Source organism: Pogona vitticeps, chromosome 1 (assembly GCF_051106095.1).
Source record: "Pogona vitticeps strain Pit_001003342236 chromosome 1, PviZW2.1, whole genome shotgun sequence".
Lineage (NCBI taxonomy): Eukaryota > Metazoa > Chordata > Lepidosauria > Squamata > Agamidae > Pogona > Pogona vitticeps.
This window is the reverse complement of record NC_135783.1, coordinates 264,147,301-264,163,354: the sequence shown is the minus strand read 5'-3', so window position 1 is coordinate 264,163,354 and position 16,054 is coordinate 264,147,301. Positions and strand designations below refer to the sequence as shown.

Genomic DNA, 16,054 nt, shown 5'->3' with positions numbered 1-16,054 from the left:
AAGTCCATGTCTTCTGAAACGGGCACTTACATTTACAGGTATTCTATTACAGTGGTGCCCCGCTTGACGACGATAATGCGTTCCAGCAAAATCGCTGTACAGCGAAATCGTCAAGCGAAAGTAAAAAACCCATCAGAATGCATTAAATACTGGTTAATGAGTTCTAATGGGGGGAAATACCTCATCGTCCAGCGAAGATCCTCCATAGGGTGGCCATTTTCCAGTGCCTGTAAAGCGAGCAATCAGTCCTAAACACAGCGGGTGGCCATTTTGTGACCCTCCGATCAGCTGTTTCAAAACCATCGTTAAGTGAAAAATCGGTTCCCAAAGCAGGGAACCAATCGTCGTAAAGCGGAAAACCCCATAGGAATCATCGTTTTGCGATTGCAAAAAACTCATTGTAAAGCAGATTCGTCATCAAGCGGGGTAATTGTCAAGCGGTGCACCACTGTATATTTATCATTTAAAGGTCACAGATGGATATCTATAGCAAGTAGGCTTGGTAAATGGCATGTCACACTTGCAGGAGTAGACAGTATTCAGGGAAAATTAATTCAAATATTATGAAAAGCAAGTGCCCCAATTAGTCTACCTCTGTGCCTGATCAGTTGTACACCACCGTTAGGAACTACTGCTCTAGAGGCACGTAACCAGGCCAATGGGCAGCAAATGAATCAATGCATTTGGCTACTGCTGTTTCTGCCAGAATACTATATTATCTTGTATTTAGTACAAAAACTAGTACAAAAAGAAAATGTCTTTTTCTGTTCCATTCATTTCCTTTTCATAGCCTACACTGTTTCTTTAGCTGATAACTTAGTAAGACAAATACACAATGAAGTCTTTAAAAAGAGCAATGACATCTGCACTTTGTGTTTATTGTTTACAAGGGACTGCATAGCTTAAAAATGACAATACACCACATGATTCAAATTGGGGCAAATCTGAAAAGTTTCAGATTATAATATAGTATACACCCATGATAGCAATAAAAATAACAATATGTTAAAAGATGCCACTTAAGGCATTAAATATATATTCCATTTGTTACCTCAGTTGGGAAGAAATCACAAATTAAAAGTCAAATTTACACTCTGTCCTGGCTGAATCTTTACCAGATGCGTTTGTTTGATTGTGTCTTCATGTGAAGATGCACTGACTGTGTAAGTACCAGGAGCAACTTCAATGTAGATATCCTGCATGTAAAACCTGTATGTCAAGATTTTTTTCCAACAGAAGGCCTACAGGTAATAATGGGAGCTGTTTTGACTGTTTGAGCAGTACTAATTCAGTATTTTTCAACCATACTATAGGCACAGAGTTGCCGTTTGAGAGGCCAGCTGCACTGGAGTTTATTCTGCTCTGTAGCCCCCTGATGGAAGGGTGTGGAATGCTCTTAAAATATTGACTACATAAAATTCTTCTTAGAGTATTCCAACCTGTGTCTAAGGGGGCCCAATCTATCCCAGTTTGGTCTAGGACTGAAGCCTACTGTTTATTTAGAACGATTAGGATTGATAAAAATAAACACTTTTTTGCTGTGCGATTGCCAAGATCACTCTAGTGTGTGTGTGTGGGAGTTTCTTCCTTCACATCAGTGGTGATGTGTAGAGGTGGGTGTGGTCTGGGTGTGACTGCAGACAGGACCCTCTGTCCTATTTTTGAAGTGGAAAAATGCATTTTTATTTTTATTTTATTTTAAAATGTTTTTTTAAAAATGCTTCCTACTTTGGCGCAGTATCACTTAAGCATTATAAAGTATAAGGCTGAAGACAATAGCCTAGCTGTGCAGCTTTGCCTTTACGCAGACATCAACTGCCAGTTTTGCAAAGCTGATATTCCTCAACATCCGGCAATGAGGATTAGATAGCACAACAGCACAGGATGCAGTAATTTAATTTTTTTTAAAGATGGTAATGTATTTCAGAAATGAAGAGAGCCAAAGGGTCATAGAATAATAGAATTATGAAGTTGGAAGGGGTCTATAAGGCCACTGAGTCCAATCCCCTGCTCTATGCAGGAATACAGATCAAAGGATATCTGCCAGATGGTTGTTCAAATTTCTCTGGAATACCTCCACTGTTGAGTCACCTAAGGTTCTTAAACATTGAAGCAATGCAGCACTATGCCACTTAGAAAAAGTTAATTTAAACAAAGGAGAAACTCAGTGCTGAAACATGGAACTCTGTACCTCCCCCCATCTTTTATGTGCACAGAAACCCAAGATTAATGCCCACCTGCAAGCAAATGGAAGCAGGCTGTTTCCCAACTGGCTGATAGCTATTACAACAAAAAAGGCAGGAGGTGGGGGTGAGAAGAGGAGAGACAGGGGCACATTGTGTCCAAATGGACGAAAACAGTACGATCTAACTCCAACACGTGGTTGAGTAGATCACAGTTACAGTGGCTGCAGGAGCTTCTATGTGAATGGAAGGAGCAATCTAATCAAGCCCTACTGTTACAAACGTCCCCAGACTAGATCTCTCCCTGTCACTAATGTAGTTATAATTTGAGGTAGAGTTCCAAAAACCCATAAACACACCTTTACAAAAGTAGAATATTGTTTCCAAGCAATAATTGCATTTATATGGAATTCTACACTTGCTTGAGGGATTGGGAGTTGGTATGTGCTCGCCAGCGTTAAGAGAAGCAGTGATCATGGCAAGTGCATTTGAGGATTCTCCCCTTTTACATTTCAAAATTCCAATCTCATGATCAATTCAACCCCTCTATTTCATTAGGTCTCATGTTATTTTTCTATATATAAAGTGGGATTTGCTCTTCCTTACTCAGAATCTATCCTCCCAATCAGCTCTTGGGGGTCCTCCAACCCCTTGAAGGAGACTGAAGGGAAGGGGAATCTGCTCCCTTAATGATGTCCGTTCTGTTGACTGGCACAACAGGATACAACCCAAGGAGACCGGAAGCTACAGAAGCCTTCAAAGGGTAGATGAACATATACTTGCTTTCACATTAGAGGTTTTTGCTGGAATTAATGCAGATGATTCTGTATCAGGACAACCAGATTCTTCCACACCTCCGCCAGGTTCACTTTCCTAGAGAAAACAAACACAATTTATGGAATTTCAAGGTTAGAGATTACCAGATCCAATCTGCCAGTCTCTAGAAAATACCACTGTATCCAAATCAATATGACACTAGTTTAATTAAGAAGGTCATTAAGATGTTGCATAAAGTTCTAAGAATGCACATCTGGATAACTAAAAGTGACAAGTCAAATATTACAGAGGGACAGTCAACATGGTCAGGGTCCTTGACTAAGGTCACCACCTGATTGTCAAATCAAAAATCCCTATGACATGAAGTGCAGAGCTGCCAGTGCATGTTCTAGAACTAATGGGCCTGGCACATTGCCTTTCCAAGAGTCCTACTCAAATCAAGTTTACTCAGCATAATATCCCATTGACTTCTAGGGAATTTCATTTCATTTTCAGGCAGTTTGTGGTTGATGGGGTTATGTGGCCTGGCATTTTTGCAGCCTTGGGCAAGCTGCACAATCCCACAGCTCCACTCAAAGCAGGGACTGGTAAAACACTTCTGAGAACTTTATACTGTACATAGAAAACTTCAGGAAGGTCACTGAAATCTGTGTGAATCAATGTGACATGCCTAGCTATACTTTGAATGGTAACTTTGAGATCCTCAGAGGCTCTTTTTCCAAGTTTCTTCAACATATTGGGTTTTAGTCACTACTTACTGGAGAAAGAGCCTTTTCAGTGGTGTTGCACCAGTAACTAGTTTGATGCCTTTTAGGTAAATATCTCCTTAACTTCCAAAGTTTACATACGTACTACTTAATTCTATATTCTGTTAGGCTTTGATTTCTTTTATGCTTCTTTAAGCTTACTTGTATATTCAGTATCTTATTAAACAACGTCTCCCCGATATTTTGACTGAAAAGTAAGGAATAGTGGAAGTTACAGTTCAACAAATCTGGAGGGCACCAGCTGGGGTAGATTGTTCTAGATAGTTCAGACACATGGAAGGAGGATGTTCATATTCATAAAAGACCACCCTTAAAGAATAGAATACGAAGAGTAACAAATAAACCAAAACAAAACCACATACCAGCAAACCTGAGTATTTATTACCTGAAATATTACTCCATATACTGGAAAAGAGGGAGTAATTTTATCTTGGTTTAAATGGAAGAAAATGTTCAGCATACTTACCTCAGTTTTTAATGCTTTAAGCAAATTTTCAGATGCTTGCTTGCTGTGGTATCTGAAAATATGTGCAGCTTCATGTTCTTTAAATTTAAATGGTGATACAGAGCAATAGTAGCTCTGGAGAAACAAAGGAGAGAGGATGATGAAACCAAAATTTACTAGTGCCTGTAAAATGAAGATGTCATCTAAAATATTTGATGAGAATACTAACAAACCTTCAAAGCTGTGGTTTCCGTTTCAATGTACAGATTTGTGTGTAAAGTTCTGATCAACTCTCTTTGTTAGGAATAGAAACAATCCTTCAGTTTTGCTTCTTGCTTTTGCATTTTTAAAAACCTGAAGTTCCCTTTGTGCTAAATTTGAAGGAATGGGCAAATGATGAAAAATTCCTCTGGAAGATCTCAAGGCAACATCTTTGCCCTCAACACCACACTGGCTTGTAATGAGAAGACTGATATTTGAACACTCTTCTAACAGTTTATTTTCTAGAATCCCCCAAATCATGATCTCAGGGGTGTGCCTACTGCATGCTTTTAAACATAAATAAAGCTCAGGCTTCATAATACCTGGACTTTCCATCTTCTCCATCATTTACTTCAGCTGAATTCACAGGTACAGCTATTCCCAGCAGGCAGAGAACTATGTTGGACCTGCCTGCCACCCAAGTGCTACACAAGAGACACCTCTCAGAAAAAGAGAGGTGACAATCCTAATTGAAAATTCAAACCCAACTTTAGAAGGCGATTTAAACACTCTCAGGCCTGGGGCTGGATGGACAAATTTCAGTTTCAAATTCCTTAGCCACTCTTTCTTTTTTTAATATCCAAAATGTAAAGTGCAAATTTTCCATAAATCTGTATCAAACATGAACCGACCTGAAATTCTCCCTGCCCCCTATATTGAAAATGGCCCTTTCAGAAACACTGCCCAGAGGAGGCGGGGCAGGGAAGCGAGGCTGCCTCCTGCCTCGCATGGGCACTCACCAGAGGAGGTGGGTCTCTGAAGTGTCGAACCTGCCCGGTCGACAAACAAACCAGCACAAACCACTGAACTGGTAGGTCCTGTCCATCTCTATTCATTGCTCCTCTTATTTCCTTTCAGTCTTGTCTACCTTTGAAAAAACTGCTGCAAAAGCCAGGAGCATCTCATGGAACAGTATGGAAAAGTGGCATGCGGTACTGTAGAGAGTGAATTGATGAAAACTGTCTTATCCATCACACCTTCCTCTAACAGAAGCCTCCCCTGGATGGACGTCAGTCTCTAACCTATTCAAGCTTGTTTATAGACAGGAGTCCCATTACAGATACCCCTGACCCACCACCCAAGGCAGGTTTACCTCACATTCTGCCGAGATACGGCCCATATGTTCGGCAACTGAAGCAAAAGCAGCTGCAAGACAGTCATGTTCATCAAAGCCTTCCTGCATTCATGAGACAAAATGTTCTGTTACTAGAGAGGTAAAATAGGCAATATACAGAGGGGGGGGGGGGAGTCAGTATGTTACCTTGTAATCCAAAAGCTTCTTGTATATCACTATCCAGTGCTAGGTAATCATGGAAATGGACTACTAGTAGCCTCAAAAGTGTTATCTGCTCCAGATGGCAAGATAGTTTAACTGTGTATTCAATCCACATTCATGCATACAATAACGAAGGCTACTTAGGTAGAGCTTGTTCTTGCTAAAACTTGCCATTTTTATTCAAGGTACTGCTAAAAAGATCCAGTCACTAACAGCAGCCTCTCCTTAGCAAGGAAAGGCCGCTGCCTACAAAACCTTGTATTACTATGTCAATAGGGGATATTCCAAAACTGTTACCTTTTCCAAGCCTCTCATATATAAGCTGGCAACTGTGAACTGGCCGTTAGGTCAAAAAGGGTTTGATAAACAAGAATATTTTAAAGAGGTACTTGGGGAGTTTTTATAGACTATGTATTAATTAAAGGGAAGGGTCATGTGCCTTCAAAGAATCAAGGGGAAATGGGGCATCATGAATGAAACAGATGCAGCACATCTTCGAATGGTCCCAGTGGAGGGAGGCACTGATGTGTAACTGAAGAGTTTAAGTTGCTTTGTGTATGTATGCATCAAATGTTTTTATTTCTTAGTTTTCTACTTCTAAATATATTGTCATATTCTTTAATTTTTTTTTAAAAAAACTGCCCATTGGATGAATAGGCTAAACCAACTCTAAAACCTCCCATATCATACAGTCATGATGAACAAAGATAGTCTATTTTTGCTGCAAGCGGCTGTTTTTAAACCTCTCTGAGCCCCATATTTTTCTTGATGAGGGGAAGTGGCTTTCAATTCCTAAGCCTCTTGGGTATCAGCTTTTGAGTAAAGTGGTGCAGTGATGAATGATCTTTTAAAAAGGTCCCAGAGTATCCCATAGCTATTTAATACCCCCAAATATTCATTTGTTGAAACTGACAGCAGACATCCATCCACTTTCAGAGGTTTTTGGGGGGCAGGGAAAGGGTTCATTTTGCTGTCCTCTGAAGATACCAGCCACAGAGACTGGCGAAATGTCAGGAAGAACAACCTTCAGAACACAGCCAAAGAGCCCGAAAAACCCACAACAACCATCGGTTCATTTTATGGCTTGTTTCATGGACCTAGGGGGGGAAATGGCCCCCAGGCCCACAAAAGTTTCATCTGTATTGTAAAAATAACTGTATCTCAAACTATCTCCACACCTTCCCCTGTTATTCATAAAGTCAGCTGTAGTAAACAAGCTGGCTTCTTACAGCCTGTCCATGCATACCGTGCTTTCTTGTCCCACAGCAAAAGAAGTTCCCATCAGGGATCTTTCAGTATTAAGTGCAGAAGCCAACTGTGCCATATCACTGCTTCCATCATCATTGGCAGCCTATCCTTAGGCATGTTACTCAGAATTTTGACTTTAAGTGTACATGGAGGTGAGGGCATGACAGGATTGTGGTCTAGGAAAACAAGGAGTAGGTGGGAAAGGACATCATCCCCTGTGTGCATCTTTGCACAGAATACTGTGCCATTACCTCATGGTGTTCAGTCATTCCTGTCACCTAAAAAAAATCCTATTACAACTTAACAGTGTTTGACTAAATTCCTGCTTCTGACCAGTTTTATATACTTTAAAAAACTTTTTTAAAAAATGCCATAAGCACTTGCCTATTATTTTCTTATTTAAAAGCTCTGTTTAGCTAATACCTGCCAAAACTAAATTTTTGATTATTTAGAAGAAAAAGTGAAGGCAGACAGGTAACAAGTAGAGAAAAAGATATGAGCCAATCTAAGATGCATCTACATGAGATAACCTTTGAGTGGCTACCTTATATTGAGATATGCTTGAAATGAGTCATTTCACACAGGCAATCTACCCAGATAATACAGTAGAAAAAAAGGCAATGCTTTAGGCATTTAGAGACACAGAACTGCCCATGTGGCAGCAAAGAAGACACTTCTGTGACATCTTTTTAAGTGAATACCACAACCACTGCTCGCCATGAAACCTCTTCCTTTCTCGTTTGGTTTATATATAAATGAACCCCAGTCCTAGCATCTCAGGCTTCTATGTTAAAATCCTTACCTGAAGCGTCCTCCGTTGGAGGTCAGTAGGCAGTGGCCAGTTCAATTTCCGTGTTTTTGCTCGCTCCAGAACCTCCTGAGCCAGTGTTGCTGTGCGCTGCATACGAAAGTTCACATTCTGTGACTCCATTCCTTGTGTCATGACTTTAAAAAACAACAACTGTACGTTGGCTCAGCTGGGCCTAAATGAACAAGAACAAAAATAACAGGGGGGACACAAAAGGTGGGGGAGGCCCTTCTCCAGCCATCTCTCCAATGACTTTCCTTTGTTTGTGGATTCCTAAAAGCTGCTTTGCAGGTTCCGTTCCCAAGCCCTTCCTTTCCAAGAAGCAGCAAGCTTCATGCTTTCCTAAACGTAGAGGTAGAGGTAGAGAGAGGTAGAGACAGTAGTGAAGATACTGGGCTGGGACCAGGGGCCTTGGTTCTAGTTTCTAGAGAACCATGAAACTTACTGGGACATCTTGGGCCAAGTGTTCTCTCTGAGCCTACCACACAAGAAGGTTGTGAGAACATTTATTTATTGCTTAAATTTTTATACTAACCCATTAGTGCAAAGCACTATTCTGGGCAACCGAGAATCAATGAATACAAACAATAAACAGTTTTAGAATTACAGGAGACAAGAGAGAGAAAGCGATATGTGCAACCTCGAGGTCAAAGGAGGACAGACAGGATAGAAAGGTAACACAGAAAGCAATATAATAAATCATCTAGGTAGTTCCACCTGTGTGTGTGTTTTTTTTTAAGGACCAACCTAAAAGAGTCCCAAGACGGCACTGTCGAGGACCTGCCTGCGCCGAGACGGAGCTCCTGAGCGACCCCCCCGCGAATGGCTCGCAGCCAGAGCCCCGCCGCTCAAAAGGCGCCTACTACTTCCCCCTAGTGGCCACCTGAGGAACTCACCGTGAGGGCCACCGAAGGAGCCGGCAGGCAGGAGCAAAGCTACGGGTTGAAACAGTAGAGGGAAATAAGCGGAGGCGACCAGAACAGCGGCCCGCTTCTCAAAACCACTTCGAAACCAGCCTTTTCCCGGGTCGGACTCACTTCCCTTACAGCGCCAATTAATGAAAGAGAAGCGGATGACGTCACGGAGGCTACTACAACTACTATCCCCCGCCGCCAATTCGCTTAGAATTTATAATGGCAGAAAAACACCGCCCCCCCCCCGTTTCGGGCGAGTGGCGGGGGAAAGGCCGTTTCACGGAACAGCAAGCCTTGACGTCATAATGGGCGTGCGTCACGACCCGCCTTCTTCCTCTCGGAAGCTGATCTCCTGCGGGCGGCAAATACAATTATTGCTAGTGAAGTCCCATTCAACTTTAAAGCGCTTCTTTTGGAAGTCATGTGTGGGCGCGGCCTGTAAGACGGCCAGCCTAGAATTCCAGCCTGTTCATTGTTTGTATTCATTCAGAAATAAGTACCATCTAAGCCTGTTGGGGCTACCGTGCTTGTGAAACGCATGGAGCTATCATCCTCCACCATAGAGACTGAAACCCTGTGCAGACGAAGCTGGTAGTAAAAACGGAAGATCTCACTGCGACTTGCTTCTGAGTAAACATGGCGTTGAATCGTGCAGTGTTCACGTGCCCGGGAGTGTAGTGTTGATTATGTTTCCGGGGGCTGTGAGCCAGAATGTTCTTAATTGTACTGTACTTAATAAATTCTGGTGACTTCCAAAGAAGAAGTAGCCATATCTGCGCTTCTCTGCCTGGTCCAATACTTGCTCTGCTTATAAAACGGGTGAATTAGAAGACACCTTGTAAAGATGGGAGGACGTGCCTGTAAGGGGGCATTTCGGTGAGGTGGGGGGGGGAGAAACGTGCAAAAGCAAAGCCCCTGTGGTTTTAATGTGGGGGAATCAGATGCTAGTCCTGAATCCTGTCAAATCCTGTGGGAAGGACCTTTTGGAGGAGTGGATGCTAAGCAGAAAAAAAAAGGGCCAGCGTCTGGTCAGGTAATGGTCACTGGTGTTAAAGGCAGACTGACCTGAAAGGTGGCGAATCCTCCAAATGTCAGGCCTTCTAAGCCTGAAGGAATATTCTGGAGAGCTGGGAAGTGAGCCATATTAGTAACATTTTAGCAAATGAAGATTACTGTTCATTAAAAAAAAAATCCGGAACAGAAGGCAACATTCTTTCAAATAGGGCTGCCAGCTTCTGAAGGAGCCCTGTGGCAGTTACCCTGTGCTTAGCCCCCCCCCCCCCCCGTTATTGATGGCAGAGGGAAATACAGATGAACAGGAGAAATACCTGGCAAGACTGTCTTGGAGGCCAGAGCCAAAAGACAAGGGTGGCAAAATGTGGCATTCCCCCCCTTCTTGAACTATGGAAGGTGAGTGGGGACAGTGGACAAGGATGTGTTTCCATTGGGATCATTTTAGACCACTTCCGGGAAGTTGTACACTGCTGTGGCATTCTGACAATTTTAAAAAATAGCCTAAAGTGCAGCCAAACTAAACAGAATACCGGACGGGAGGAGGGGTGTCTGCTAAAAGTGAGAATTTAACATGTCTTGCCCATTAAGTTAGGTTAGAAGCTCTTCTCATTGCCTTTCATCATGTTACCAATACTCTCTTTAGTTCAGTCAGGCATTTGTTTTCTCAGTTTTATGGAATGTGTTGTTTATATGATGTATTGTTATATTATTTGTTATCTAAAGTGTCTGTTGTTATATTTTATAATTGTTAAAGTAGATTGTTACCACTGTTAGCTAGTCTGAACTGTGTGTAACAACCAAAAGGAAGGGATGCAAGTTTTTCTGTAAATAAAAAAATGAAATGCATACCTTCCATACCCAATTAGCAGCCATTTAAATTTTGGAGTCACAAGGTGCAATGGCATCTATAAATATGATAGCTGTTAAATTCCTCCACCGTAATATAGCAAAATAACTCATGTGAAAGTAGCCTTCTTTTACTCACGTAACTGACATGGATATTATATATACAGAAATCTGTTATGGAGACATAATTTATTGTGAAAATAGAAATATACTGAATGAAATAGGCTGATAAAATGATAAATGACTGGGAGCATTCTGGCAGTGTCACACTCCCCCCTTATTTCCATAGACACGCTTACCTGGGTTTCATACAACTAACTGAATGGGTTGGGTTACTTGGATTTCATACAACTTGTGGCTTCTTTCATTGTTAGCAGTAATTAGAATGGCATTTTGGAGTTGTAAGTAGGACAATAGCAACCAGAAGAAGGAGTGTTTTATATATTTTTGATGACTAGTCTGCCCAAACTAAGTTCTCAATGCTACATACAATTATATTGTCTGCTCATGTTTTTAAATGGTCTATATTTAGTATGACATCTGTTTGATCCTTTTAAATGTTTGTATATTCACTGTTGTTAGCTTTTAATACTGTATTTTAATGATGTAAGCTGCCTTTCATCTTTTTTTAAGGAGGAAGGCAGGATAAAAATACTTTACATTTACACACTCATATATTTTTCAGAAAAAAGCCCTGGGAAATGAGTGCATTTGCCATAACATCAAAGAGACAAACTAAAAAAATCCTTCTTGAAGCATGATTTTTTTTTTTTTAAAAAAAAAAATACTGAACCAAGAATGATTCTTTTGACTATGAAGGACATTTCTGCCCATTGCTCAAGGACTTGCATCCATGCACAACAATCCACACCATCAGCAGTTCTGTTGCTGGGTCATTTTGTTACAGCTGACTGTGTGACACAATTCAACAAGGAATATCTTTGTCTAGCACTGCCTTTTATGAGAAGCTGGCAAGCTTTCATCTGTGCTTAGGAAGGTTACAACCTGCACAGACACGGCTGCTTGTTGGACTATGAAGGCATTATTACTGAGGGATAATTATCCCTCAAACAACAGGCCCAGTTGACTAGTTAGCTCAGTGAATTGGAGTGCTTGGTTGTGGGGTTTAGAGATTGGGAGTTTGATTCCCCACTGTGATAAGAGCCAGCCTCAGGCAAATTGCTCAGTTCCAGGTCATTCTGAGACTAAGGCAGTGGTAAACTACTTCTCAATTTTCTATACCTAGAAAAATCCTGATTAGGATTGCCATAATTCAGAATTGATTTAACAGCACATAACAGGTCCAGATGAGTTTGGAGGTGACATGGGGCCATTCTAAGATAAAGATGTGGTCACCAGAGGCACATTATAGTATATGTATTTGTGAAATAGAGCAGTGGTTGTTAACCTTGGGTTACTCAGGTGTTTTTGAACTGCAACTCCCAGAAACCCCAGCCAGCACAGCTGGTGGTGAAGGCTTCTGGGAGTTGCAGCCCAAAAACACCTGAGTAACCCAAGGTTAAGAACTACTAAAATAGAGGAAAGCAAAATTTCAATTAAAACATGCACACATCAAGAAGTGCCTGCCAAGAAACTCTGCACTTACAGAACATTGAATGCAATTCCGCCTGTAGACATGGGGTCAGAAACTAGCAATCAGGGAGCCTGTAGGCTGGGTAGATACAGAGGTCTAGGGACCTCACATGTCCATCCTAGGATGTTGGAGAGCTGTATATGCACTCCTATCCCCATATATTTTTTGTACAACTTTAAAAAAATCACCAACACCCAAGCAAACAATTTTGTATCCTTGTACTGACCATTTTTTTAAGAATAAAGGGGTATCCCCTGCCTCCCCAAATATGACAAACGTCCCCTCTAGAGGGCACAAGTGGACTTTTTGAAACCAATTTTCCCCCACAAAATACTGTTAAATTTAAGAGGAGGATATGTGGGTGCTTTAGGGATTACATTTAGGTTTCAGTGAGGATCCTGCAGGCCACAAGCAGCCCACTCCTGCTGTAGGCTCTGCATGAGTTTTCCTTTAGGTACATCAGCTAAGCCTGCAATTTAAAATTTGATGTGATTGGGGTTCTAAATTTTCAGGGAGCTCACAGAAATAAAGCAGGCTCCTGCTTCAAACCCTTCATCACTACAATGTCTGGAGGAGGACTGGCTGGCAGATATACTCCCAGTTTCTTCTTCTTGCAACAGGTGGTTGGGGTGAGAGGCTTGTGACTCTATGACTCATGTCTGTGCTTGAGTACTGTTAGGATATATCTTCCTGGTCAGGTGAAAACAAAAAGAGGGCCTCAGCAACTTACAATAAGTGGGTGGATGGGTCAGGTTTTGGACTACATACCCCATTATCCCCATATCACTTGTGCTTCCATGAGCAGTGTTGTACTGAGGAGCAGTGCTTGACTAGAAATCAAATTCGTTGCATACAACAAAGACAGGGAAGCTGTGGATGTCCAGATGTCATTGGAGTGAAAAATTCCTGAGCCCCAGCCACTGCAGTCAATAATCAGTAATTAGGGAACTTTTTAGTCCTGCAATATCTGGCAAGTCACCAGTTTTCCATAGTTATGGAACAAGCTGATTCATTAATCCCGCTTACTTTGAATGTTTCCATCTTATCCCGACAAAGTTTAGACTTCCTCCATTCAGTGGTTGACTCTAGGTGCCTGTTCTGTGCAACCACTGTTTCCTTCAGGTAAGAACCCGAGAAAGTTTCTTTTTTGGACTACACTTCCCATAAACGCCATAGTTGGGGATTCTGGGAGCTGTAGTCCAAAAGTAACTTTACCAGACTCTGAGCTGAGTTAAGTTAAAATGAGTTAAAATGAGATAAGGGGCACTTTGCCCCTTATCTTCAGAGGACCAGAGCACTAACAATGTTTTCCCAGGTTCAGAGCAATTGCTCCAGATTCCCATGCAGTTAGCTAAGCTTAGAGAAGACATTTAATTAGGGGGAATGGAGAACTTGTAGCCTTCCTCATATTAGTGGACTTTAACTCTCATCACCTCCCCCCAAGCTAGTGAAGATGGGGATGAAGAATGATGACTATTGGGATCCATTACTTAGAGCACTACATATTTCTTATTCTTGGTCAAACCCATTGTGTGAAGGTAGCAGTGCATCAGTTACTACCACTTCAAATGTTCTTATTGTGGTAAAAGCGTTCCTTAGAACTGCCTTTACACGAGACAGAGAGGGATTCAGAATGATTAGTCCCTAATGTTAGCAAAACCGGGTCCTGTAATTTTGCCCTAGGCAACTTCTCACTCCTTCACCCAAGTCTGTCTCGATTTTATATAAACAATCTGGAAGGTCTGCTCTTCCTCTTTTATTACTTCAGGACCCTCTTTTGGTAATGTGGCCAGATCAAAACAATCTTAGTTCAAAATATCCAATTGACTACAGTAGCTTGGTCTAAGCAAGGAGACAGCTTACAGACAATTTGTCTTTTTATATTTTATTACAAAAGATAGCATTTCAACAAGCTTATTTTAATATTATTCAGTATTTCCAAAATAACCCCCAGCCTTAGCCACCAGTCATTTCCTCTATAAAAGTGAAAATAATAAACTCACTAACTATATCTTAAATAAGCATTCTTACGCAAAGATAAAGTCCTGTCGGCTGCATTTCCCTCGGTGTGTCGTCTCTCCCTTCCATCTCTTTTCTCCGTCCTTCCCCTTCTCCTTCCCTTCCATCTTCCTTATATTAAGAAGTTATGTCCTTGTCCATCGAGGAGTTGAGATAAGATAAGGTCAGCTTGCTCTTCTTAACTTTTTTTTTTCTTTAGCTGGAGAAGAACTGACCTTGTACATTTTCTCTCTAATTAGCACCTGGGCATAAGCAGATTTCTAGCTTTTTCGTTGCAGCTCTGAACTAAATCCTATGAAATACAACACTATTCTATTTTCATAATCAAATTCATGACACGCCCCCCCTTAAAGATACAAAATATAGGACTATTAAAGTTCTTATTTTGTTACTAACTTAACATTTGATTATGCAAGTGACTATTTACAATATCACATGTGTATATACAGTTATCTTAATTACTCAGTTTCATTATCAGCGTACATTCGTGAAAGACTATCTGCAACAATATTTAATTTTCCCGGAATATGTTGTATTTCAAAATCAAAGTCTTGCAGGGATAGACTCCATCTTAGCAATCTCTGGTTGTGAGATTTGATTTTTTGTAACCAAACTAAAGCTCGGTGATCAGTTTGCAGAGTGAATTTGCGCCCCCATAAATAAGGTCTTAATAGATTTAAAGCCCAGACAACAGAAAGTGCCTCCTTTTCCGGTACGGCATAATGTTTTTCTCGTTCTAAGAGTTTTCTGGAGAAGTAGGAAATAGGATACAGGTTCCCATCTTCTCCTTGTTGTAATAATACTGCTCCGAGACCCAATTCTGAGGCGTCTGTTTGTAAAACAAAAGACTTGTTAAAATCAGGTGATTTTAGAATAGGGGCATTGATGGCTTTGGTCTTTAATGCATCAAAAGCATTTTGACATTCAGGGGTCCATTTTACCTTGACAGGCTGCCTTTTCTTAGTTAGCTCCGTCAAAGGCGTAGCCAAATGACTAAAATTGGGTATGAATTTTCGGTAATAACCAATTAAACCTAAGAATGATCGCACTTGTTTCTTTGTTTTAGGTATAGGCCAATCATTTATAGCTTGTATTTTCACTTGCAGGGGTTGAATTTCTCCCTGCCCAATTAAGTGACCTAAATACATAACTTTTCCTTTCATCCACTGACATTTACTCGCTTTGACTGTTAGCCCTGCTCGATGGATTCTTGCCAAAACAGTTTCAATATGAACCAAGTGTGAGTCAAAATCCGAACTGAAAATTGCAACGTCATCGAGATAAGCACTAGCGAATGGTAACCCCTGTAACAGTTTATCAATCATTCTTTGAAAAGAAGCTCCTGCATTCTTTAACCCAAATGGTAAACGTCGGAATCTATAAGTTCCCACGTGAGTGATAAATGCGGTCTTATCACGAGACTCCTCTGCCAGATCGAGTTGCCAATATGCATTTTTGAGATCGATTATGCTGATGAACTTAGCCTGTGAAAGGCGTTCTATTAAGTCATCCATTCTAGGTAATGGGTATGGATCGGTAACTGTGACACTATTTAATTTCCGGTAATCTACGCAAAATCTCACCTCATCGAGGATCTCGCCTAGTGCGTTCTTTTTAGGGACCAGAACCACTGGCGATGCCCATGGGGAAAATGATTCTTCAATCACCCCCAAAGATAACATTTTTTAAATCTCCTCTTCAATTTGAGTGGCATGATTTCCAATTGCTCGGTATGGACTTGACCGAATTGGAGGGCTGGCTTCAGTATTAATTTCATGACTAATCATATTTGTATAACCAGGTTGGTCTGAAAAAACCGTTTGGTATTTTTCTAAAACTTGATAAAGTTTCTCTTTTTGGTCTGTGGTACCGGATAGGACAATATTATCAGACCAAGTACCC

At 41.1% G+C, this 16,054-nt stretch overlaps 1 protein-coding gene across 3 annotated transcripts; it reads right to left on the bottom strand.

The window, feature by feature from the left end:
* Positions 1-838: 838 nt before the first annotated feature.
* Positions 839-8,994, bottom strand: AKIP1 (A-kinase interacting protein 1). Of its 3 annotated transcripts, none has more exons than XM_020789888.3 (6): positions 8,662-8,994; positions 7,760-7,940; positions 5,527-5,610; positions 4,194-4,307; positions 2,967-3,056; positions 839-1,196 (listed from the first exon to the last, which is right to left on the bottom strand). In XM_020789888.3, exons 2-6 carry the CDS (start codon positions 7,898-7,900, stop codon positions 1,068-1,070), a joined length of 558 nt encoding a protein of 185 aa, XP_020645547.3. In that variant the 5' UTR covers positions 7,901-7,940; positions 8,662-8,994; the 3' UTR covers positions 839-1,067. The 3 variants fall into 3 exon arrangements, with proteins under 3 accessions (XP_020645547.3, XP_078240046.1, XP_078240045.1); XM_078383920.1 differs by having other exon boundaries at positions 8,674-8,950; XM_078383919.1 differs by lacking the exon at positions 8,662-8,994 and adding an exon at positions 8,301-8,388.
* Positions 8,995-16,054: the final 7,060 nt, after the last annotated feature.